Source organism: Molossus molossus, unplaced genomic scaffold, assembly GCF_014108415.1.
Source record: "Molossus molossus isolate mMolMol1 unplaced genomic scaffold, mMolMol1.p scaffold_m16_p_1, whole genome shotgun sequence".
In the NCBI taxonomy this organism is placed as follows: domain Eukaryota; kingdom Metazoa; phylum Chordata; class Mammalia; order Chiroptera; family Molossidae; genus Molossus; species Molossus molossus.
In genome coordinates this window covers 116,483,531-116,511,213 of record NW_023425344.1, presented here as the reverse complement: position 1 = coordinate 116,511,213, position 27,683 = coordinate 116,483,531, and the positions used below count along the sequence as shown (strand labels likewise).

At 36.7% G+C, this 27,683-nt stretch overlaps 1 protein-coding gene across 1 annotated transcript in view; it reads right to left on the bottom strand.

Annotated features, from left to right (window-relative positions):
* LRRC49 (leucine rich repeat containing 49) overlaps positions 1 to 27,683 on the bottom strand; it is a 192,114-nt gene that overhangs the window by 42,587 nt on the left and 121,844 nt on the right. The window contains exons 9-11 of the mRNA XM_036263468.1: positions 24,619 to 24,766; positions 12,006 to 12,089; positions 7,499 to 7,662 (exon numbers count right to left, since the gene is read on the bottom strand). Coding sequence (XP_036119361.1) covers positions 7,499 to 7,662; positions 12,006 to 12,089; positions 24,619 to 24,766 — 396 coding nt within the window. The remainder of the gene's footprint in view (positions 1 to 7,498; positions 7,663 to 12,005; positions 12,090 to 24,618; positions 24,767 to 27,683) is intronic.

Here is a 27,683-nt window from a genome sequence, read left to right as displayed (position 1 = left end):
TTCATGCTCTAAGAAATGTAGTATTCTTCTATGAAGGATCTATGTTTTATAATGTGTTTTCCCATGAAGCCCAATATATTTCCCTGGATATTTTCTGACTCAAATATTATTTATATAACAGTCGGCAGTCTGCCATCAAATAGGAATTCTCTCCAAGATTATTAGTGGTTAATCCCAAGTCCAAACATTCATTTATTCAACTCAGTCTTTGTGTAGGAATGAATCAGAAAAAATATTCTATGCCATCTTGATTAGTAAAGGACTCTAAGATAGGGTAATTAATTTATACATATAAAATTTGTTTTTCCATTATAGTTGATATCCAACATTATATTAATTTCAGGTGTACAACATAGTAATTAGACATTTATATACCTTACAAAGTACAGGGTGATTAACTTAATGCCATAAAGTAATGACTCCCTGAAAATCAGGTTCAATGGAGAATATACTCTTAAACGCCTGAATGAGAAAAAAAGAATATTTCAGAGAATTATGGGTTCTTTTGGTGTATTTTGAAAACATCTTTAGGCTTTCTATAACAGGTTAGAGCAGAAAGACTTGAAATATTTCAGAAGATTCTTTTCCCAGTGAATAAGTGGTGCTGATTCCTATAATAATGTATTTTATGGATTTCTATTACAACATTTGTAGGTGTGGAAATTCACTTTATGCATACTATTTTATTATAGTAGTGTTGGCTAAAATACCACAGTGTTCATAGACAGGAAATGACCAAAAATAAACCAGCTTCACTACATGCATCCAATGTAAGCAAAATAAAAAATAAAAAAATAAAAAACACATTACACCAAGTACTTTCCCATTTCTGGCAGGGGAAAGAAACCTGCAATATGTCATTTTACTGTAAAGCTGTCCCAAGTACAGTGAACAGTGAAATCGTTAATGGGATATAGCAAAGTTTTATGGAATTTCTTCCCTGTATGTGCCTATAATTTCTTCATGGATACTTGTTTCCAGGCATTTTGTTACACACCCGTATGCCAAAGGCCACAGACAATGTAACACAGGAATTAGCCACCTTGTTGGCATTATGAAACACTGAACACTATAAATGGGATTGTTAAAAATGGAAAACCTATGTAATATTAAAAAAACAAAACAAATCAAAACCCCAAGAAAGACACTTTGTGGCCCTCTGACTAGCTTTCTATGTTCAGAAAGAGCCAGGCTTATATCATTTCAGAAAGATAAAATCTAATTATAATTTTAAAGAGTTGCAGATAATGTAGTAATACAACGTGTAATATTTAAAACACCTCAGTACTTTCAGATAAAATAACAGACAGACTGAGCACATGTGTTTAAAACCTCTCCCTCTAAGACCCCATTAAAATAATTAGAATGGTATAAACCCCCAACAACAGCAAATACAAACAGGGAGGACAATCTGTAGCAAGAAGTTTCAGCAAATTTCTGGAAGCTGGAAAGTGAAGCATGTTGAATGATGAAGGACAAAGGAAACTATAGCTTTGAATATGCCCTGGACACAACAACAAAGATGGCAGCGAACCTGCCCAGTAGAGCTTTGAAAAGACAAGAATAGTAGTTATGTTAGAAGATAGGAATGAGAAGTGACACTGAACACAGGGATATTAATTGAAGATCTAGCCTGGCCAGTGTAGCTCAGTGGTTGAGTGTTGACACATGCACCAAGAGGTCACCAGTTCGATTCCCAGTCAGGGCACATGCCCAGGCTATGGGCCAAATCCCCAGTGTGGGGCATGTAGGAGGCGGCCAATTGATGTTCTCTCTCATTAATGTTTCTATCTTTCTCTCCCTCTCCCTTCCTCTCTCTCTCAAATCAATAGAGAAAAAAAAAAAAAAAGAACGCTTAAAAAAAAGATCTATAAAAAAACCCTACTATCTACTTCTCCCACTGACAATAAAAAAGTCAGGCAGAATAGCATTGCAGATTAGTGAGCAAAAGAAAGAATATTCACTAAATAACTCTAGGGCAACCGGCTATTCATTCGTACAGGGGAGAAACAACCAAATCAGATTTCAATTTCAAACTTCAAAATAAATTCCAGGTGTAATAAAGACTAAAATATGAAGGCCCTGGTTGGGTAGCTCAGTTTGTTAGAGCATCATCCCAATAAGACAAGGTTGTGGGTTCAAGCTCTGGTCATGGCACATATAAGAATCAATCAATCAATAAATAAATAAATAAGTGGAACAACAAATATCTCTCTCCTTCCTTCCCTCTCTCTTTCTCCCTCTCTTTCACCCTTCCTCTCTCTCTCTCTCTAAAAAATCTCTCTCTCTCTCTAAAAAATCAATCAATCAATTAATCAATCACGGCCTTTTAAAAAAGTCTTTAAAAAAAGACTAAAATATGAAAGGTCAAATTTTAACTTTTAGGAAGACAAAATGGGAGAATATACTTATAATCTCAATGTAGTAAAATATTTTCCCCCTAAACATAATCTAAATGGGTAAACCATAAAAGATAAGGTATACATATTGGTATCTTCAAAATATAAATGGTACTTAAAGTCAAAGACATATGTAACATTACTTAGGGGGGAAACAGAGAGTAAGAAGAAGGCCCCAGACCAAAATCTGAGCAACTCTACCATTTAGAAGTTGAGAGGCTAAAAGTACTTGAGAATATGAGAAAGAAACACAATAGGAGAAAAAAAAAAATCTACTAGTAATATGATATATAATAATAAAGGAAATAATGAGACAAAATTAGGTCAGAGAGAGAGTAGGTTTCAAAAAGATAAATAAGAAGTCAATAAAAAAAAAAAGAAATGTAGTAAAGGCAGTACACATTTCAGTGTTCAATTAAAAAGAAAAAAGACAGGCAATAAGAAACTGCAGATAGCCCTAGCTGGTGTGGCTCAGCTGGCTGGAGCACTGTCCTATACATCAGAAGATAGTGGGTTTGATTCCCGATCAGGGCTCGTATCCAGGCTGCAGGTTTGATCCCTGGTCGGGGCATATGTGGGAGGCCACCAATAGATGTTTCTCTCTCACATCGATGTTTCTCTCTCTCTTTCTCCTTTCCTTGCTCTAAAAATCAATTTAAAAAATAAATAAAAGTAAAAAGAAACCCCAGATAAAAACAAGGTACATAAGTCATGGCTCCAGTACAAAGCAAACTAAAATGTGTGGCACAGTTTTGAACAACTTTTGAAGTGTAATTAAGAGGGGGCTGTTTGGATTATTATGCTCAGATTAGTCTCTGAGTGGTTTAGGAAGCAGAAAATGAGATATAATCATAGTATACTACCTAATTCTCACATAAAAAATAGTTATATAACCTCAGAAACTTAAACAGTGTTTGCTAGTTTTAATCTTTAGAAGATACCAACTGACAAATGATTATAGAACAGATGCATATTATCTTGATCTTGAAATGTAAAAGTATAGCTCATAGAATATAGCAAACATATTAGATTTCCAAAGAAGAGAAAATGGTAGAGTAGGGAACTCCAAAACTCCATCCCTCCATAAAAGCAACAAACATGCTAGCAAGAACTGTCAGATCACCTTTTTCAGAATTCTGGAATCTAACAAAAACATTACAACAACTAGGGGAATGCTTAAGAAAAAATGCTGAATTTAGTAAGAGAGTTCTATGGTATTTTAACTTGCCCTGTTACCATCCCCTTATTCCCCAGCTCAGTGGTAGCCCTGACAATGACAGCCCACATTCTATGTGCAGGTTGCTGGTACCAGAAGTGATACATACCTTACTCTCAAAAAATTATGGTTGTGTGTTTTGAAGGACCAGCTCAAGGGTTTGCCTTTGTTTCACCGGCCTTGGAGCTTCCTCATGGCTGAGGTGGCTTCCTGGTGACATTTGTTAAAAGCATAAAGGCAAAAATGTATTAGCTGCTGCCATATGGGGCAAACAATAAACCAACAAGCCCAAGGAAGGAGAGATTGGGAAAGAAGATACTTGGGGGAGTAGGGGCTTTGAGAAGCTCCTGTATATTCCAGGGAATACAGAAGTCCACATTCAAGTCCAGGGCTGGACACATGCTCAGAAAAGACCTGAGAAGTCCCTACACAATCACTTCCAATTGTTAAAAAAACAAAGAAAAAGAAAGAATCTTGAAAGCAGCAAGAGAAAGTGACTGGTTATATACAAGATTATCCTCAATAATATTAACAGTCAGTTTCTCATCAGAAACCACAGATGGCTGAAGGCAGTGGAATGAATGAGTGTCAATCAAGTGCTAAAAGAAAAACCTGTCAATTAATAATTCTATATCCAGCAAAACTGTACTTCAAAAATAAGGGAGAAATCAAGATATTCCTAGATAAATCAAAGCTGTGAGATTTCATTGCTAGTACACCTACCCTATAAGAAATGCTAAAATCGTCCTTTTGACTGAAATGAGAGAACACTAGACAGTAACTCCAAGCCATATGAAGAAATAAAGAACACTGGGAAATGTAATTACATAGGTAAATATAAAAGCCAGTATCACTGTATTTTTGGTTGGTAACTCCTTTTCTTTCTTTTTTCAATCCTCACCCAAGGACATGCTCATCAGTTTTAGAGACAGGTGAAGGGGGCATGGGGGAGAGGAACATTGATGTGGGAGAGAAACATCAATCAGTCGCCTTCTTGTATGTGCCCTGACCAGGAATCAAACTCACAACCTTTGATCCTTTATCTCATTTTTTATCAGACATTTAACTTATCCGGTGTTTCTGGAATACTCTCTTAAAAATTCAGACTACAGTTGCTATGATTTCATGGTCTGTAACTTCATTTAGTTCCTCATAATTTTCCTTCAACCTTTCAACACTTTGGCAGTTAGCTCCCTCTGAATACCAAACAAGACCTGACAAAATGAAGAGCTATATCTTCATTTTTAAAGTGATGATTATTATCTTAAGAATGTCAATCCTTCTGAAATAAATAAGTTAAATGCCATTTTAAAAAAAGTCTATCATTTAGATTAAATTATTTTATTTTATTGTTGTTGTATTACAGATGTCCCCCTTTCCCCCCTCATTGACACCCCCTTCCTCCTCGCTCCCAATACCTCCTGCTTTCCCCAACCTTATGTCTGTGTCCACTGGTTGTGCATATATACATATAAGTTCCTTGGTTTAGCTCTTCCCACTTAATTACTTTTATTTTATTTATTTTTTAAAATAATTTTTCTTTATTGATTTTAGAGATAGAGGAAGAGAGAGGGAGAGAGAGGGAGAGAGACATCGATAAGAGAGAATATCGCTAATCACTTCCTGCATGCCCCCCACTGGGGATCAGTCCCACAACCTGGGCATGTGCCCTGACTGGGAATTGAATCATGACCTGTTGGTGCATGGGTCGATGCTCAACCCCTGAGGCACACTGGCTGGGGCCCCCACTTAAATAATTTTAAAGTTCATATACTAGAAAAAGTGTGTGAGAATTGAAACGTTGGGAAGAATAGTGAAAGCAGATTTCCCAGAAATTAAAACTTCCTACAAAACTACAATAATCAAAACAGTTTGGTATTGGCACTAAAACAGATTAAGTAGATTAGTGAAATGGAATAGAAAGTCCAGGAATACATCCATATATTTATGAGATCTTAATATAAGATGAAAATGGCATTCTCATTTAAAAAAATCAGAATGATAATTAAGGAATACTATTATCAGCACATTGACTTATCAACTGAAATAAAGTCAAGTTAGACTCTTATATAACACCATATTAAAAATAAAACTGATGTATTTTAGTATTAACTTTTTAAACCTTATTAAAATTTTAGAATAAAATTTGCAAGACTATTTGGATAAACTTGGAACTAGAAAACCTTAAGGAGGACAGAAAAAATACTTTTTTAAAAGAGAAATTATATAGTACTTCATAAATCTAAAGACAAATGATATAAAATTTAACTTTATAAAGTATTACAATTCTAATCAAGTAAAATAATATTTTGACATTTAAATGATATTAAATATAGAGTTCTAGGGCAATATAAGAATGACATATCTGTGAGAGAAAAACATCAATCAGTTGCCTCCCATACGTGCCATGAAGGGGGATTGAACCCACAACCTACGTATGTGCCCTGACCAGGAATCAAATCCACAACCTTTTGGTATATGGGACGATGCTCCAACCGAGTCACCCAGCCAGAGCATAAATTTATATTCTTGTTGCCTGACTTTTTTAGCTGAAAGAGTTGAGAAGCTCTACATGTAAATACCTAAGAGAACTGAAGAAAATACATTGATCAATATAAAGGAATCCTATAATTAAAAATTGTAAAGTTTATTTGTCTAAATATATATCAGACTCTTAACTCTAGAAAAATCCAAAATATTATTCTAATGCCTTTTAAATTAGTTTCTTTATTACATTATTTATATTATAAAAAGCTTAAAGAATACTAGCTAAAAACTTGAAATAAAAAAAGCTACATTATATTTGGTTTGAAATGTGTTTCAGAGTTTGGTTAAAGTAATTAGATAACTGCTTCATCACCTGAAACAAAATTGAAATTTCAACAGATTTTTAGGCTTTATTTTAAAATTATATACATATATATATTTAAAATTATAAATAAACTATAAAGATATATATGCTTTATGCCCTTCTCGTTTACTTGATTCCAAAGTGCTTTCTTAAGAGGAAGATAAATATGCAAAGTCTAGACATTGTACTCAGATTTTCTCAGAAACCAGGAGATATGAATTATGTGACACGTGTCATAGAAGAAAAGAGGTTTTAAGCCACAGGAATAGACAGATATTATAGAACACAAGTGGAGTAATTATTCAGATTTTATGCTGAACTGCTTAATACTACTAACTAAGGAGTAAGGTTTTGTGCTGGCTGCCAGGGATGGATATAGGTCAAGATAATCAGGATTCTTTTCCTCTTGAAACTTATACTGTAATGGGGAAAACAGATCTGAAAAACTATCCACCCTTCATTTAATTATGGTTATGGAAAGTGCTAAGAAGGTGCCATGCAGAGTACTGAGAGATAAAGGAGGTATGTGATATAGTGTAGATTCTGGAAAACAGTTAGGGAAGGCTTTTCAGGGGATATGAAGTCGAAACCGAAGCCCTCCAGGCTGAGTTGGAGTTAAAGCTAGGGCAGGGTAAGGGGAGGAGGGGAGGGAAGTGGTGTCAGGGGAGAATAAACTGTTTTCTTGTAACAGAAAGAAAGTAACTTCCAATCAAATAACTAAACTGGAATTCACCAAGGCTGCAATAGAATAGGATAAAATAGGTGAGGCGGGTTGGGGTCTTACAGGCTATATTAAGTATTCTACATTTTTTTCCTATGACAAATATAAAACCACTGAAGGGTTTTTAAACTAGGGGTCAGTGTGTTTTTTCAATAATTCCACCTTAATTTTTAAATTTAAACTTCTAATTCAGTAGATTTTCATAAGAAAACTATTGTTAAATAATTATATGTGAGATGGCTTCCCATTTCTGCTTCAAATTCAGTTCTTCGAAGACTAGTACTGTATCTAGAAAGAATAGCATCGCATACCCCGTTTCCTCTGGAAATGCAGAGGTGGTGCTTCCATCCTTCAGACAGGGGTCCTGAGAAGGAGAGTCAGAATCTTTTCTATCATGGTTTGTAGCAATGTCGGTTACTCGATGTTGCAAGTCCCACTGTCGTGCTACGTTGTTAATTGTTAACCTTTTCTTCTCCTGTGAAAAAGTTTATTGTAACAAGTTCATAAAGCAATTTTTGTAGCAGGAGAGTATCCAAAGAGCTTACTGTTTGTACTACTTATCACACTTTTAAAATGAGTCTACTCCCTAAAAGTAGCTAAATTTGTATTCTAAAACAAAGTATAACTGGTCTTTATTTCTTTTTGCATTCAAACATCTTAATAATAGTCTATCATCCTTAAAGAAAAAGAAATATACACAAATAATAATTCCTCCCATTGGAGATATAAAAATTCACTACCTGAAAGTTTAACGGAAATTTATATACTTAAGTGTTATCTGAAGTGTTAATTTAACAGAAATTTACATGCCTTTGTGTTTAAACACAGAAAGAAAAAAATGGATATTTTAATTTTCCTATCCAATAATTAGGGTTAATATGATGAAATAATCTTATAAATTTCAATGTCTGAAGATTAATAATTATAGACAGACTGCTGAAAGAAACTGTAATAGGTTGAAATATTTCTAGGTAACTAGTACCATCCTAGATAAATATGAAAATTTTTAATTTGTTATATGCAATGGATACCTTAATGGAGTGGTTCAGAAACTTCAGAGTGCCTCAAATCACAAAGAGAGCTTATTAAAACACTAATTGCTAGTTCTTACCACATTCTAATTTAGTGGGTTTCAGATGGGGCTCTTGAGATTGCATTTCTAATTCCCAGGTGTTACTATTGGACTTCACTTTGAGAACCATTGATTAGGGCATTGGGGTACCATTCTCTCACAGAAACTTGTCGAAAAATCAGATCTGGACTACTGAAAGAAACTGCGCCGGGTTGAAATGCTTCTAGTCAACTTATATAAATGTATTGGGGAAAATAATCACCTATTCTATTCTATTCTATTCTATTCTATTCTATTCTATTCTATTCTATTCTATTCTATTCTATTCTACATGATCAAATGTTAACAATTTTATATGGCATGTCAATTAGATCAGAGGCTGAAAATAGACACTTTCCCTTTCCTCTTAATCATCCAATGAAAAATCGGTGTGTGATACTGACCTCTCTTCACCTGCTCCCTCTGGAGCCAGTGAAGGCTATTAGAAAGATTCTTTGCGCATTTTCTCAGTGCATATACACATGTAGAATAATAATTTTTAGTTCCACCTCTTTGCCTATGTTTGGTTATCTAAAATTTTAGCATGTAGAAATGGCATTGAATAGGAACAAAAAATTATGACAAAGCTAATTAAAACTAAACTTTTAAAAAGTTCCAGTTTTGTGTTTAGAAATGTTTTTAGCATTTTTTCTATTGCTTGGTATTTCAAATTTGTCTATATAGTTCAGTGGGTTATACTTAGTATGTATATATTTCTGAGACTTTTTGACACTTTACATATGTCCTCCTTATCTAAAGCAAGTAGGAATCTGCTATTCTACTGCAAAAAATATTTCCAAATCTATAATAAAAAGGCATCTTACCTTAAATTCTATTTCAGTTATTTGCTGATTTGGATAATCCAATTCTTAACCTAAGTAGTGCCTTTGTTTCTATTCATTACCAAGGCCACTTTGAAAGAGGCAGGGGCAGTGGGTTAATGGAGGATATCTATTATGGGAGCTCCATGCATTTTGTTTTCTGGCTGACTGGATGTTGGCAGAGAGAAATATTCTTTTTTTTTTTTTTTTCATCCTCACTCGAGGACATTTTTCCATTTTTTGTTCAGATAGAGTGGGAGGGGGAAAGAGAGAGAGAGAAACATCGATGTGAAAGGTACACATCGAGTGGTTGCCACCCGCATGACCCAACCAGGGCCGGGGACAAACTGCAACCGAGGTACATACCCTTAGCAGGAACCGAACCCGGGTCTCTCAGAACCGCAGGCTGATGCTCTAACCACTGAGAAAACCGGCCAGGGCAGAAATATTCTTAATAAGGTAGGTATATCAGTGTTTAGAAAAAAGGCACAAAATATCTTTACACCACTGACTATAGTAACAAATGTATAACAAGATACTCTGAAAATGTAAACACTTTCCTATATCTACCCCAAGGTTAAGCATCCTTTACTTGGGTTATTAAAATCAGATACACACCATGTTGACTAAGATAATTTTAAAAAACTGGGCCCAGGAATAGGGAAGACATATCTTAAAATAAGAATGTAGCCTGAGGTCAGGTGGGAATCACTGGCTGGCCAGGGGGACACATAAGACTCTAGATATCTGTGAGTAAGAGGGAAAAAAGCAAAAGAAAAAAAGAAGCAAAAGAACATAGTATAAAGATAGAAATTCTGCAAGGCAGAAGTGGGTGGGACACTCAAAGAAAAATGTTGTGCTCAATGATCATATATGCATTTGGCATATCAATTACAGTCATGTTTCTAAAACTAGATGGCAATATATTACTAATTCTGTATTAAAGTGACACTTGATTTAGAAGATGCCAAACTTCAGCTCTACCACTTGAGTCAATTCTTCACAGCCCAAACAAAACCACACCAGTATAGGCCATGACTATCACTTCCATTCATTCCAGAGCTTGCAAGAGAAGTAGATGGAAAAGCAGTAAGGCAGAAGGTATGTGTCTGCACACTCTTCCTGTCTCTATAACCACCCACCCATTTTCTTAATGATGTCACATGAAACAATCCCCAGCAAATGCTGAGGGCCTTTGGAATCATGACCACCAATCTGAGTTAGGGCTATAAGTCACGTCTCCTGATTTCCCATGCTTTCCCTCCTAATAAAACAAATTTTAAACTAAGTAATTCCTTAGTTAAGTAAACTAAGTAATTTAAACCCCATAATTCAACAGTCCTATGTAGTGACTGCGAGAAGCATTAGCTATTTTTTGAAGTTTTCACAAAAATTTTCCAAATATTTAAAAACATGTTTGCTAAAAATTCAATGGCACATTTCCAAAAATACTGATGATAACAAGCAGCCGAATTGTGTATTTAACAAAATCATTTAGGTTCCAAGGCTAAGTCGAGTGCGATTTCTGGCCTATTATACCAGCTTAGAGCTAAATCATGACTGAAGTTTGTTTATTCTTCCTTTCCATGCTCTGGGCTCACATAAGTGTTCCTCAGGTCTGAAAGCTTTAGTCTACTTACTTGTTTATGCATTTTTGTTCACTTATTCACTCACTCACTTATGCATCTGACAGCAGCAGAAATACTACTTTTTCTAAGTGAACAAGTCAGAAACTTTGCCAGCACTAGTATATGGCAATGGTAAATCTCGCTCCTATAAATTAAAAAAATACTGCCTACAACTGTATTTCCTATAAGCCAATGTGTTTTTGGCAGACCATTAGGGATATTCCATAACAGAGAAACTAAAATCTTATTGGCTAAATTAATATAAAGGCAGAGATGTCAAGAAAAAGCTAAGGCACCCCTGATGAATGGATAAGGGGAAACGAAAGGTGGGGAATCAGCACAGCAGGTGAGGAAAATCTAAGTACCCAAGGAAAGTTCTACTTACTTTTGAAGTAGTCGTCCTGAGCTGAGAGGGCTTGGGACCAAGTTGCTTTTCTTTTTTGCTAATTTAAGAGTATTTTTCATAGTAAAACACACAGACTAATGCGTGCTCTTTGACCGGTTTTTACAAATGCATATATACCTGTGTGTAATCCCTAGCCCTATAAGATATACAATATTCTGCCCCGCCACACACACACCAAGTTTCCTTATTTCTTAAATACAACTTGGTATGGGTAGTAGTCATTTTTAAAATTCTGAACACTATTTTAACCTTAATTTTAAAAAGAAAAGCACCTGGACAGGACAAGAATGAGTAATGATCATCAGGGCAACACACTTAGCTTTAGAACAGAGCATAAAGCATAACACAAGATATAAGTTTTAAGCTGTCTTTATTATACTTTGTGATGTTAATATAAAATATTTTAAAATACGACATTTTATTTAAATAAATAAATTTCTGATATGCTAAATCACTTAAAACCAGTTTAAAACAAATGTCAATTTCTAAATTTCTCTAAATCTTCACCACCTCTACATCAGAGAAGCTAACAGAGTTTTCGGATGTAGACCTTTAAATGCCATGCGGAAACACAGGTGATGCATTTGTATGGAAACAAATGATAACTTCTGTTATATATATATATATTTTCTTCCTTTTAAAATAACCTTTGTATGTGTTTTATAATGTACATTATACTGTATTTCAGAAGCACAAATCTATTTATAGGTAGTAAGCTTATACAAGTTTTAGAGGTGTTATAAAAAACATCCTATTGATAGGATTGAACATTTTAGACTGGAAACCGCTTTTCCAGCTGATTAGCCAGCTTCAGTGCAGGGAGTGTGGGCATGCAGCCATCGGAGAAAATACCTTGAGCAAGGATTGTTTATGACTTTCCCGCTTCTTCTCTTCCTCTTTTTTGGCTACAACGGATGCCATACGTCTTTCTTCTTCCTAAAGAAATTTTTAAAAATGATTAGGTATTTAACCCTTTTCATGCTAAATATCTTTGGTTCTGCACGTCTGGTTTTCTTTGTAAGACACATAGTATTTAGCTAATAGAAACTATGCCCTCAAATAAAAAGCATGTTTTTCTTTATTTCCTTCTTTCTTCATAATTCTAAAAAAACTGCATTCTTAACTCTAGTCTCATTTTTGGATGTGAGATAAATCTTGCTAATACAAGAGAGAGAAAATGATAAGGAGGAGAAAAAAGAGGGGAGCAGGCTTGTATAAGTTTCTTTGTACACTGGGCACAGTAGTTCCATATAGAAAGACTTACATTTTCTATCATGGAGATTTTAAAAGGATCAAAATGATACTTCTAACAATTTTGATTTTTTTCCCCCACTTTTTGTTGAGAGAGAGTGGAAGGGAGGGGGGAGGGAGAGAGAGAGAGAGAAACATCGCCGTGAAAGGGACACATTGAGTGGTTGCCTCCCACACGACCCAACCAGGGCTGGGGACTAACTGCAACCGAGGTACGTGCCCTTAGCAGAAACCAAACCGGGGTCTCTCTGGACCACAGGCCAACGCTCTAACTGCTGAGCCAAACCGGCCAGGGCTTAACAATTTTGATTTTTATCTATGGTTGTTAATCAGAGTTTTATTTAATAATAAAACATGAGTGAAAGCCTTTTAAAACTCTTCATTGATATTGATAAGTTATCTCCATTAATATAATTTCTTTTACTTCATTTTAAAATGGATTTGGCCAGTCTAACATCTTAAATTCTAAAAACTGTGAAATAACATTATAGACAGTTTTAAAAAGTTTTAAAAGTCGATCATAATCCCAATATACTAACTCAAATCCTATTATTTCTGTGTCACCTTACAATATTCACTACAAAGAAATTTTTAAAAGTTGCAGTCTGTATACAGAATCTTAAGCATGCTTTCCCCCTGAAGATGATCAAATTTTAATTGAGTTAATTATAACTATGTAACTTTTAATTTAAATTTTTTTCTTTATTGATTTTAGAGAATGAGGAAGGGGGAGAGAGAGAGATATAGAGACATTAATGAGAGACAATATCGATTGGCCACCTCCTGCATGCCCTCCACTGGGGATTTTGCCCACAACCTGGGCGTTTGCCCTGATTGGGAATAGAACCAGCGACCTCCTGGTGCATGGGTCAACCACTGAGCCACATCAGCCGGACTCAACATTTTATTTAAAACATGATGAATAGTCATAAGGACTGTTCACCAAATATTCCTGTGTCTTTCCACATCCAGGCCACATGGTAAGATAGTACTTCTTGCCCCCTTGAAGTGAGGTATGGTGAGTGACTTGCTTTGGTCAATGCCATATGGACACAAGTGACGTGTTTATTTCTAGGTGGAAGCTTTCAAAGACAATGTATGATGTAGGTATTCTCTCATGTGCCTCTGCCACAGAATCTGCAAAGCTCCAGATGATGGGTACTTTAAAGACCTTGGTCCTGGAATGACGACAACACACAGCAAAGTTCTGGGACCACATATTATAGGCAATTAGTATGAACATGAAATAACCTTTGTTGCTTTAATCCATTGAGGTTAGAGAGGTTGTTACTGCAGCATAATCTGGCTTACTTATCTGGACCAGCATATAGGTTATTATTATCTGTTATATTAGCATTAAGGAAGGTCAAAGAGGCCATGAAAATGTACTGTAGAGGGTGAGCTATTATAAATGCTTCTGAAAACAATGGAAGACCTAGACTAAAGAAGTATATTGAACATGCACAAAGAAAACTATCACAGAGTTAAAAAGGAAACTAGAAATGTATCCACTGGAAGCCTCTAATTTTAGAAATGAGGAAATAAATGCTCTAAGAAGTTTAGCAATTTATACAAGGTCACATAGCTAGTGACAAAACTAGAATCAGGACCAGAAGCCATGTCTTGTAAGAAATGGATTTAATAGTCTTTTATAATTAGGATATATTTAAATGTATTTTATGGAGATGAAAAAGTGAGGTTAAAATTCAGTAGTAATCTGCCATATGATTTAGTTGTTTAAAAGGGAACAGAAATTTAATGTGATATTTGGTGAATTTAAAGTGTCTTTTACAATATGGAATATAGTTATTCTTAATGTAAGGCTGAACAGAGGTAATGAGGAAAAATAAACTAAATAAAAAATTCAGGACCTTAATTCACAGCTTCACAAAATAGCTATATTAATAATTATATTAAATTCTTTTGTTCAGCAAATACTGATTCAGTACCTATTAAGTATAGCCTATTTCAGAATAAAGGTTTTAAAGAGAAAATTATACTGATGTTCAGTTGTTGACTCATCTTTAAAATGTGAACTAGAAACAGATTGGTTATTTAAAGAGCCAATTTCAAACAGTACTGGAAACTGTATGGATCACGTACGACACATACTTAAGAGGTGATTCCATCAGATTTTCTAAAAGAATCTGAGCTTCTATTAAAGGCAATAGAACTTTCAAAGGAAAGCCAAACCTAGGAAAACTGGATATATGCCAAATCAATTCAAATATTGAGTGTTTTAAGGAATTTATATATCTGATGACTAGTTCAGCCCAAATAATTACAGAGTAACTAAACTTAGAAACAAAAAAACCCTCTAATTTTAAAGATAAGCTATAAATCTGTTGGTAAGAAGAAAAAACTGTGAAATTCTGGCATCTTCATGATAATAGTTCAGTTTCTGGGATGAAAGCATACCCTTTATGTAGCAAAAGAAAGGGATCTAGCTGGGATCAAAACAAACAAATAAATAAATAAATAAATAAATAAATAAATAAATTTTTTTCATACTTCAGTTTGTCATGGAGCTCTATTGCAGGAATGATTTCAAAGAAGTGCAGTGATTTAATAGGTGTTTGATAACTTGGATTATACTCTGTTAGCAGATTATGAAGGCTCTAAAACAATGCATACATCAGTTTTGTTCTAAACTAAATAAAATTGGTCCTAATAAAGATAGGCAGAAATTTATGTGGAATTATAAAAGTAAACAGCAAAGTGGGCTTTTAATCATATAGTTAAAAACAACAGAACAGATAGTTATAAAGGACATTGTTTTCTTCGACTACATCAAGTATTAAAACAGACTTTAAAATCTCAGTTTTTGTCTAGAAGAGATGGTCCATATTTTTCATTCAAACAATCTTGTTTTACAGAGAAAACTAATTTTTTACTAGGCTCATAGGTAGTGTAAGAGCGAACAGTAGAAGCCCTGTCACCTGACTTCTAATGGCCCGGGGATATTAGCTGTTACATACCAAAGGAGAAAAGCCAGAACAGGCTAGGTTATGCTGTTATAACAACTTCACAACTCACACTGGTTTACAATAAGAAAAGGCTATTTTTTGGTCACGCAGAGAACACTACAACCTAAGTACTCCTGGTGCTGTGATCTGATGGCATCCTCAACTCATCATAGGCTTCCACAGTGACCACGGAAGAAAGGCATGGGAATCACACACAGTCTTTTAAATATTTCTGCCTGCAAATTATATATATCACTTCTGCTCACATTTCATTGGACAAAGCCTGTTACATGACCACACCCAAATACAAGAGGAAAGCAAGGACAATGGGCTGGGTACAGACTCTCCAGGGCAGAAAGCCCCAGATGTCTAGCAAGGGGCAAAATTGGGAAAACAAGAACCTCACCCTCAAGGTAACCTTTCCTCCCTAGCACATCATGATCATGCAGTTTAGACCCCCCATGACTTTTTCCTCTCGATGGATAACATCTAGGTCTCTCAGTTGTATTTCGGCTCCAGGCTCCAGAAAGCAGCAAAGTCAGACAAGTGACACTGTGGCTTTAGGACCAGTTGCATTGACTAATGACCCCCTGCCCTGTCACTGACCAATCAATAGACACCATGACCCTGAAAAAGCACACCTGAAAAGCTGATGAATATTCTATTAAGACCCTCCCCTAATACCTCTCTAAGATTCCCACCTGCAATTGAAAGATAAATATCCCCAACAAAAAGGACCTAGTTTGTGTCCTGCTCCCCCCCTCCCTCCACCAAAAGAGCAAGCCTGTGCCATTCCCTTCCCCCTTCTTCCCTCTAAGGGACCCCACAAGACTTGCAACCAGGGAGCAATGGGCAGTGGCAGCTTGTCCTGGGCTAACTCCCTGATACTATCTCCAAGGCCCCCTTTTCTCTGGCTTCTCTGAGCCAAAGCAACCCAGCTCACGCTGTCCTGTTGCTTTTTCTATGTCCTTCCTTGTTTCACTGTCCTGAGTGTGATTTTGCTGTGTCCAGTAAATTCTGGATTGCTTTACTTTCATTATCGTTGGCCTTAAAATATTTTCTGCTCTGATGAGAAGAACAGAGGTCCCAGGTGGTAACCCCAACTGGTCACAATAGTATCTTTCCACATGTCAAAAAGAGAACCAGATCACATTGTGAGCATTAGTGATGGTGACCACATCATCAGAGTGAAAAAGAAATTCACTTCTGCTTCAAATAGTCTAGTCCACTTTTTAGAGAGCAAATTATAAATAAATTCATACTAAGACAACTAAGGGTGGGTCAGAGGTGAAGACGTTAGACATTGTATCTGTTTCAAAACTGTAAACATACTGCCTACATTCACAAAATACAGCCTTAGAAATAAAAAGGAGAAAAGTCTGCCTCCCAGAACTTTCTATGCAATGGTCCTTGTTCTAGCCTCTCAAAATGTGTCTTTTCTCTTATTGGACAGTTGTGAAAATATATGAGGACCTGCACTGCCTTCCTTATGTCTTTTCCTTTGTCAATGCATCATGCAAAGTTCTCTGGAAAAACTCGTTTGTTGTCAGCCCTCTAACATTAACAGTTCAGGTATAATCTGACCATTAAAGACTATTGTCTCCATTTTTCTGGGTTCTCTATTTCTATAAATGAATACTGTTTTCAACCATATTAACTTCTAACAATCACATCTCACAATTAACTCAATTTTAACATATCGATTCCAATGCTATTTTTTTCTTTCTCATTTCTCTTAACGCATTTGGGCTGAGGATTGTTTTGTTTGTTGTTGTGAAGTAAAGTATAGAATTTCCAATTTATCTTTTGTTTTTTTATCATGCTAAATTCTGCTTATTTTTCTGGACTATAGGTTAGCAAACTTTTTCTGTAAGGGGCTAGATAGTGATATTTGAGGCTTGTGAGCCATGTAAGATCTCTACTGCATATTGTTTTTCTTTTTTAGAGCAATGCTTACATAGAAGCCATTCTTTGCCTGAGAGCTATACAGAAACAGGCTACAGAATGGATTTGGCCCACAGGCTCTAGTTTGCTAAGCCTGTACTAGATTATTGAATTACTTTTAGATTCTGATTTGAACAACCAATATATCAGGATCTCTTAACTTCTCCAGTTTGTCATTCATATACTTTATCAGAATAAAATAAATATTGTCATCCAGTCATTAAACACAAACTTTGAACTAGAATGAGCCTGAGGAAAAAGCCTCATGCCATGATAGTACAGATTTCTCTATAGGCTGGTATTAATCAATCAATTCATGTTCTGTAGGTATATATAAAACCATAAATCCATTTAACCATGTTGTCATATGGTTTATCCAAAGCGATCTCATAAAAGACTTTGTCAACTACTTTGCTTAAGTACCAAAACACTATCTATCTATAGCATTCTTCTGAAAGGGGCTATTTATAATATCTAAAATAGAAAATAAACTTTGGTGTAAACTGATTTTAGTGAACTAATGCTGCCTCCTAGTGATCAATTCCTTAAGTACTCACAACCCATCTTGTAATAATCCAATTTCGTTTTCTTTCATAATCAACATCAAGTTTATTGTTACAATTTGTGGAATTTATATTCTTTCCTTCTGCGATAAAAAGACAGATTAGTTCATCTTACCTTTCAACTACTCCATTATTCTACACTGCTTCTCAGAAATAACTTCAGAGTTTAGCAATTCATTCACTAGTTTTATCCGTGCTCTAGACCATGGCTTGGCAAACTTCAGCCCAGAGGCCAAACCTAGGCTGCCACCCGCTTTTGTAAATAAAGTTTTGTTGGAACACAGCCATGCCCATTCATTTATGAACTGTATTTGCCTGCTTTCACACTACAATGACAGAGTTGGGTAGTTATCAAAAGAGTATGTATAGCCCTCAAAACCTAAACATTCACAATCAGGCCCTTACATATAGTTTGCCAGCCCCTGCTCTAGACAGGTCTGAATTCAAACTTGTTTATTCACCTATCCTAGGCTCCACTTTTACCTTATTAATGTTTATTTCTACTTTTTACAGACTAAAAGCCATTTTTGTCAAAAAAGCAAAAGAGGCATTGAAGCCAGCAACTCATATTATCTCTTAGCACCATACCGGCTCTCCGTTCCTCCAGATTAGACCTCCAGCTCTTACCCTGCTTCTCGCCTCATCACCCAATCCATCCTCCCCATTCATCCTCTGGGCTGCTACCCAGAGAGACAATCTTTTCCATAGGCAATTCCAATTTAACTACCTTAAACTCTCCAAAGGCTTCTTCTTATGCTCACAACAAAAATCTAACCTGTTTATTACGACATAAAATGCCTTTCATGGCTTAACCCTTGCCTGTCAGACCTCCTTTGCTCCTGTTAGTCTCCCCCATGTACCCTCACTGCTCAGCCACCTTCCCTGTCCCTGGAACGTTCTTCAGACACATCTTCCTTCTTTGCCACTCTTCCAGACTCAAGGCAAGTATTTTCTCTTTTGAAACTTTTCCCATTTCTCCAGAAGACATAGGAGTGCTTTGCTCTTCTATATGATTGTGCTGTGTGTGTGACTGTCTGTGCACACCACATCCATCCATCAATTTTATTAATTAGTCATTTTGAATTATAATCTGGCTGCATGCCTGCCTCTGCGCTGGACTGTAAATTAATGAGAGGGCACAAATTATAACTCTGATCTTATATCTAGTATCTAACGCAGACCCTAGTACAGAAACTTTTCTGTTCAAAGTGACGAAGACGGTTTCAGGCAGTTTATGACAGTGCCTCTGGGTCAAAAGAAATGTGCAACAGCTCTGTTTACTGTAGTTAGGAAGCAACTTATCAAGTCTTCATGTGCTAGCAACTTAGTAGTCATTTGAAAACAATAATAATAATACATATAAATTAAAAGAAAAAAATGTGCCACTCTTAAATAACCACAACTACGTACCAATGGAACATGTGTACCTGCAGTGCATGACACAACTTCTCAAACACTGGAACTGGAGTGGACATTGCCACCCTCGCCTCCTCTTCCACACTGATGTGGCATGGCATTTGTTTTTTCACAATAACCATTGAAAAGTCAGCTTTGGAAAGATATGATGCCAGAGAGAGAAATATAGTGTGATCTCATGTTAAAATGGTAAATTTCCTTGAGCTAGACGTTTTACAGTATCTCACAGATAACAAATATCACTGTGTTTCCCTTAAAACTAACAGCGTCCCACAGTGCCCCCGCGAGCTGATTGCAGCATCTTTGGCACACCCTTTGGGAGCCACAGCCCTTGTTCATAGAAGTTCACTAAATATTTGTGTAATCCACCCCTGCTAGAATGTTTACATGATAAATTACATAAAATTTAATCAAGATATCATTTTTAGAGAGAAAAAATTGTTATAGAACAGGTGTCAGCAAACTTTCCTAGTATGGTGGTAAATATTTTAGGCTTGTAGGCCATATAGTTTCTTTAGCAACTACTCAGTCCTACTATTGTAGCATCAAAGCAGATGTGGATAATACATAAATGGACGAACATGACTGTGTTCTAATATAACTTTTTTTACAAAAATGAGTGACTAGCTCATGGGCCATTGTATACCAATCCTGTTACAGTAAGTCTTTAAAAGGTATATTGTTTCCACACTAAAGTATCTAAAAAATTATAAACAAAAAGTGAAACTAAATACCGTGGTCCATCCCAATATGAATAAATGAATAAACTGAAATGTTTATGAGGAACGGGATTACATGGAGAAGCCTGGCAGGCACCATCTTAAAGTGAATAACATCAGTAATAGGATAAATGTAACTTACACATCACTTAACAGGAGGCAGTGAGAATAATGCAAAATCACATGTGATATTTATGCCAAAGATCTGTAGCTAAAAATCATGAGGAAACATAAAAAACAAAACAAACAAAAAACCCTGAATGAGGTCCATTCTATAAAATAACTGATCTGTAATCTTCATAAATACCAAAATCATGACAGTGAAGGAAAACTGAGGAGCTGTGCCTGGAAGGTGGCAATAGAGACATGACAACAAAATGCATCTGCAGTGTGAAGGGACCAGATTCTGCCACCCTGAAGCTGCTTTTTGGAACACTGACTTTAAGATGTTTATTAAGAAACAAAGACTCAGAAAGAATCTTTGACCCTCACCCTTTTTTTACCCAAGACAGAGAAACCTGCTTCAGAAAGGAGATTTTAGGATGTCACCTTAGCCTAATTTGAATTAAGTGCAGGAAAGAAGAGGGCTTCAGACAGGTGGATACCCTCTGTATCACACTGTTTCTGAGTCACCTGGCTAGGATTTTTCTGCCAAGTGTGTTCCCTCATTTTCAACTACCTGTAAACCGTCCATTCTTACTTCTGAAATTGAATACTCCAATTGCCCCATGCCTCCTCCTTTGTCCAAAGATATACCCAATGTTGCCTCCCTGTCTTTGGAATTTTCATGTAATTATCATATCTATGTGAGTTCCCCATGCACATGTATTAAGTTTCTATTTTCTCCTGTTAATTTGGTTATTAATTTAGCAGGTGGGAGGAAATGTATTAATAGATTTTAGCTCCCAAACATGTATAATTCCAAACTGGATCATTGTGCTATACAGAAGATTGTTGAAATAACTGGTAAAATTGAATGTGGTATGAGAATTAAACACTAGTTAATTATTCAATATTTATTTCCTGATTTTGTTGGTTATATTTTGTTTACACAGGAGAATGTCTGCTTATAGGAAAGACACAATAAGTGTCCAGAGTTGTTGAGGAATCAAGTCAGCAGCTTACTCTCAACTGTAAAGTAGGCAGCCAGTTAGATATTCATGAAAGAGAAGGGAGACAGACATAGAATTAAGCTGGCTTAACTAGGTAGCTGCCTCTTCCAGACACTCAAGCAGATAGCAGTGTTGCCTGCCAAAGGGATTAACATTCCTCCTTCCCCCAGTGGGGAGGAAGGACCAGTCTCCCAATCTCCTCAGGAACAACAGACCCCTTCCCACAGATTGCCTGGGGAGGGATAAACAGTGAGGGGGAAATTCCCCTGCTGAGACATGTGTAGTAGAAACCAGACAATGAAGCAGAGCTTCGAGGCAGGTGCAGTAGAAGCCAAAATGGCAACCATACAGGGGACAAGTCTAGCCTGGGAAAATCTGGTAAAATGACCAGATAGGATACGGGTACGAAACCCCAAAAGATCCAGAAAAGGGACTGGATAGGGAGAAGGCCCAGGACAAGCCAGAGAAGGATTAGGAAGAAGACTGGATAGTCTCTCAAGCCCAAGGAAATATAATAATAAAAAAAAAGGCCCAAGGCCTGAGCTCTCGCTCCAGTGCTGGGCTAGAGCCTCATGCCAGGCTGATGGCAGGCCTGGGCCCTGGCCCTTCTCCTGGCTGCATGAGGAAAGTGCAGCCCTGTGCTCCACAGGCTGGCTTCTTCCGCAGGGAGACAGAGCTGAGCCACCTGGTCAGGAATGAGGCATGTGGCAGCCTCTGCGGGGGCACCTATGCCCTGCGTGCCCCTCCAATGCACCCTGCCACACTATACCTGAACTCCTCCTATGCACTGAGTGCCTGGAATGCTTTTCCTGCGACTTTATAAGGACCCATTTCCAGACTGTCTGGCAGATCCGCTTTGGTCCTGGTCCATGTGGGGAAAAAAAGTTGTTTGTATTGTATGTACAGCTTTTCTGTAACTTTGAGACTGTTTCCATTTAAGAGTTTTTAAAATGTCTAAAATAAACAGTGGAGGAGCAGATGTAAAGGACTGCTGCCCTGTATTTAGCAGGACAGCTGGCCCTGCTACCATGCCAGGAGATTCTCCCTCATTTCCTTACCAGGCACATATACTCTATGAGTGTACAGGACAATGACTACGTACACTATTATTCTCCTTTACTTAAGTAGGTAAATAGAAGTAGGTAAATCTCACTGAACCAATAGTAAGTCTTTACTGAACATTACTACATTCTCAGCGTTGAGTGAGATCGAGAAGAAAAGGAACATGTACAGAACATCTGCATGTATTAGACAAGGAGAAAGAAGAATAGCTTCTAACCTTAAGGTCATTAGTTGGGTAGACAAGACTGACATAAGCTCAGTATAAGAAACACAATATAGTAAAGCCTCGAAATAATGGACTAATTAGGGTGAGAGGGTATCTGTTAAAGCCGAAAGTTCGTTATACAATAAAATAGGTTTTCCGAATACGTATGTTAAAAAAATCAACAAATTAGTTTAACTGTTTTTAATTATGTAGAAATGTTTGTATAATTAAAATTAAGTATGTACAAAATGTTCAATTTCACAGAAAAGTTTTCTATATGTATTATAGTCATTTTAAATTTATACTGAATAGGTCTAGTAAATGCGTGCATTTGCCAGTTACATCGAGTAAACAAAGGCACACGGCTGGGGCGTGCCTTAGCGCACACTAAAACATTGGCCAGCGCATGTTAAAACTTCTACAGAAAGTCACTCCAGGTGACAGCAGAACCAATTACCCCACATGATGCAGTGTGATCAGGTGCTAATTATTTGCCAAACATTGTTTATGAGCAGTAACTCTTGGATTTAAATATGTAGACTATAGTTTTATGTATGTAATATTTATTTATATTGGTGAGATTACTACATTATTTTTCTAACATATGGCCTATTCACCAAAATTTGCTAAAAATAACAGTGAAATAATAACAAAAAGTAAGCTGTTAATTTAATTATAAGCAAATCTTGGTTAAAAGCATTTTTAAATTAACAGGGTGTTAATTTTCACGTATGACCTATGGACCAGAAGTTTTGTCCATTAACGCCAAAGTCTGTTAAATTGAGGTCCACAAAATCAAGGGTTATAATTAAGTACTATATATAATTAAGTACTAATTTATATAAATGGGTTAGCTTCACCTCTTACCCCACTATCTCAACTTCATCAGAAAGAGCAATAAGAAGTACCAAGATGCTTAATTAAGACAGACATGGAGATAAGGGTAAAAGTATGAGTCAGCATTGACAGTATAGATATGAACAAACCGAGAGGACAAAGAACCATGCCTCTATGCTGGAGCAAAGAGAGGCAGAACCCTCCCAGATCCTTGGTATTCACGAATCCATTAGCACAGAACTCTCTGCAGGCCATCGTAGCTTCTGTAACATCACTCGGGGAGAGACGAAAAGCACACATGGGGAAGCTGGTGTATAGGCCATCATCAACTGGCCACTGAATAAACCTAGCTGATCACTCAGAATTCAAAACTGGCACAGTCAAGAAGTAAGAAAACAGGTAGGAGTTTAGGTCTGAGATTATTCAAAGGAATTTTCTGAGAAAATAAAATATTCAAATTAACTTGGGATGCCATGAGACAAACTAAGGCAAGTTTTTTATTCCAGAACTTCTTGGAGCCCCAAATGTGCTAATGTACATTGTACACCTATAAGCAGGGGTAGAATCAATTAGAGAGATAGCTACTTTGAGAGGTAGAGCATCAATAACAACTCCTTATGATGCTTCCTAGGAGCCTCACTGTGTCCTAAGGTTTATTTAGTACTTTATTTTACCTTACCAACAACCTTATGGCATAATACAATTATGATCCCTATTTTATTTTGAGAAAATGAGGTATAGAAAGGTTAAATAAATTGCTGAAGGTCATATGACTAGAAAATAGCCAGGATTCAGACTTCACTAATCTGGCTCCAGGACGCACTTTCTTAAGCATTATGTTCTTCATCTTTATCGACAGAATTTTTACCCACTACAAAGTAAATTGTTGGTAGATATTAAGCAAGAATGAAAGACAACCATAGTGATTAATTAAAATAATTACTATAAAAATTTATTTTTTAATGGATTTTATTTTATTTTTTAAATATGTTTTTATTGATTTTAGACAGTGAGGAAGGGAGAGGGAGAGAAACATTGATCAGCTGCCTCCTGCATAGCCCCTACTGGGGACTGAGACAACTCAGGCAAATGCCCTGACTGGGAATCAAACTAGTGACCTCTTGGTGCATGGGATGACGCTTAATCCACTCAGCCACACTGGTTGGCAAGGCTAAAAATTTTAAAAGCCCTATTCAGTGATATTGGGAATAGAGGAAAGGTGGTAAAAATAAATATCTATAATTATAATTATGAAATATACCATAATTACATTTATGATAATCCCTAGCTCATTAAAATTAAGCAGCATTCCAAGCAGAGAATATGCATCCTAACTTCCTCATCCACACTAAGGAAAACAGCCTGGTAAGCACTTTGGAAACGTTCTCACCGTAACTCTCTTCATATCCAGCTGGCGCAGCTGCATCATATTCTGAAGGACAGTGTGTTTGTACCATGACTCTTGAGCTATGGGATTGCCATCGAAAGTGATGTCTGAGAGAGAAGTGGAGTCAGCAAGGCAGCAAACACTCTCAAAACTGCAGAGAAACAGAAAACACTGGATTATTGTGAGACCTCCAAACAATACTTTGATTTGTTTAATAAAAGTTTTAGATATACATAAAAATTGAGAGGATAGTACACAGTTCCCACATGCTCTCCACCCAGTTTCCCCTATTATTAACATCTTATATCAGTATAGTACATTTTAAATAATTAATGAACTAATATCAATACCTTCTCACTAACTCGAGTCCATATTTTATCCAGATTTCCTTGGCTTTTACCTACCGTCCCTATTCTGTTCCAGGATCCCGTCTAGGATACCACATCATATTTAGTTGCCATGTCCTTAGACTCCTTTTAGCTGTGACTTTATTATATTTTCCTTGTTTCTCGATAACCTTGACAGTTTTGAGGCACACTTATCAGTCATTTTGTAGGATGCCTCTTTATTGGGGTTCGTCTAATGTTCTAGTTATGAGACTAGGATTGAGGTACATACTATTAACTAACATGACATCACTGTTGAAGTTTACTTTAATTACCTGGCTGAGATAGTGTTTTTCAGGTTTCTCCAATGGAAATTTACCCTTCCCTCCCCTGAATTCTTTGGAAGGAAGTGATTATGGGCAGCCCATAGTTAGGGGTTGGGAAGTTCTGTTTCCTCTCTTTGAGAGCAAACTATCTACATAAATTATTTAAAATTCTTCCTAGTTGGTTTTTTTTTTTCTGTCATTTATTTATTTATATCAGTTTGGAGTCATGAATATTTATTTTATACTTTGGGTTATAATACAAAACTACTTAGCTTATTTTATTGTTCAAATTGTTCCAGGTTTGGCCACTGGATGCTCTTTCAGTTGATTCCTATGTCCCTTTGACATGCTCCCACCATGAATGTGGACTGTGTGTGCTTCCTGACTCTCCGGCACTACACAATTCTCTAGACTCGTATTATATATTTACTACCCCAGTCCCAGAATCAGCCTTCTCTCCAAGGAACCATGCTCCTTATACTGGAGAATGGTACTAGAAACAAAGATCTGCATATTTGCCATCTGTATAGCTTCTTTGTGTTTTCAGATCTTGTACCCATTTTTTAATGGGTTTCTCTGTTTTCTTATGGTTGAATTGTAATAGTTTAAAAATATATATATAATGGCCCTGGCCGGTTTGGCTCAGCAGTTAGAGTGTTGGCTCACAGACCAATGAGTCGCGGGTTCAATTCCGGTCAAGGGTATGTACCTCGGTTGGGATTCTTCCCCGGCCCTGGTTGGGTCACGCGGGAGAGAACCACTGGAGTGTCCCTTTCACGTCGATGTTTCTCTCCCTCTCTCTCCCCCTCCCCCCCCACCCCCAGTATCTGAACAAAAATGGAAAAATGTTCTCCAGTGAGGATTAAAATATATATGTATATAATGGATACATCTCTTGCCAGATATATGTTTTGCAAATATTTTTCCCAGTCTACGACTTATCTTTTCATTCTTTACTGTCCTTCACAGGGCAGAAGTTTTAATTTTAATGATGTCCAAGTTTATCAACTTTTTCTTTCTTTGATCAGGTTTTTGGTGTTCATTCTAAAAATACATTGCCAAACCCAGAGTTTCCTAGATTTTCTCCTAGATTTTCTACTAGACATTTTATAGTTTTGTGTTTTACATTTAGGTCTATGATAAATTTTGGTTAATTTTGTGAAATGTATAAGGTCTATGTCTGGATTCACTTTTTACATAAATATTCAATAGTTCTAGTACCAATTATTAAAAAGACTGTTCTTTCTCTATTTTTTATTTTTTGTTAACTCTCACCCAAGGATACTCTTCCATTGATTTTTAGAGAGTGGGAGGGAGGGAGGCGGGGAGGGGGGGGGAGAGAGAGAGAGAGAGAGAGAGAGAGAGAGAGAGAGAGGGAAACATGGATGTGAGAGACATTGATTGGCTGTCTCCCTCACAACCCCGACAGGGACTGGGGATGGAACCTGCAAACCCAGACACGTGCCCTTGACTAAGAATCGAACCCAAGACCCTTCGGTCCGTGGGCCAAAGCTCTAACCACTGAGAAAACCAGCCAGGGCTATTCTTTCTCTAGTGAATTGCCTTTGCTCCTTTGAAAGATCACTTGACTATATTTGTGTAAGTCTATTTCTGGGCCCTCTACTCTGTTCCATTGATATATATGTCTATTCTTTCACCAATTCCACACTGTCCTGATTACTGCACTTTTTCTTGTTTTGTTTTTTTTCATCCTCACCTAAAGACATTTTTTTGCATTTATTTTCAGATAGAGCAGGAGGGAGAGAGGGAGGGAGAGAGAAAGAGAAACATCGACGTGAGAGAGAAACATCAAGTGGCTGCCACCCACACGACCGGGGACACAGTGCAACCAAGACACGTGCCCTTAGCGGGAACCGAACCCAGGACTCTCTGGTCCATAGGCCGACGCTCTAACCACTGAGCTAAACTGGCCAGGGCTGATTACTGCACTTTTATGCTAAGTCTTGAAATGGGTTAGTGTGAGTCCTCCAACTTTGTTCTTTGTGTTGCTAATCTAGGTCTTAGCTTTTTCATATAAACTTTAGCATCCTTGTTGATATCTACAAAATAGCTTGCTGGAATTGTGATTGTGACATTCATTTCTTAAAAGAAGTGCATAATCACTCTTCTAAATAATACCCCAGAGCAGGTTGGTAAAATTCATTTATATTAGAGTAATTCTCATTTAATGAATATTCAAATAACTAATGTAAACACTTAGGCCTTAAAGTACTTTCTTTTTTGGGGCACTATACTGAATATCCTTTCTTCCTGTGTTAAGAAAAGGAAAGGAGGGGAAAGGGAGGGGGGTGTCAATGGGGGAAAAATGAGAAACATCTGTAACAAAAACAAATTAATAAAAAATTTAATAAAGAAAAGGAAAGGTAAGGGAGCCCTGGCCAGTGTGGCTCAGTGA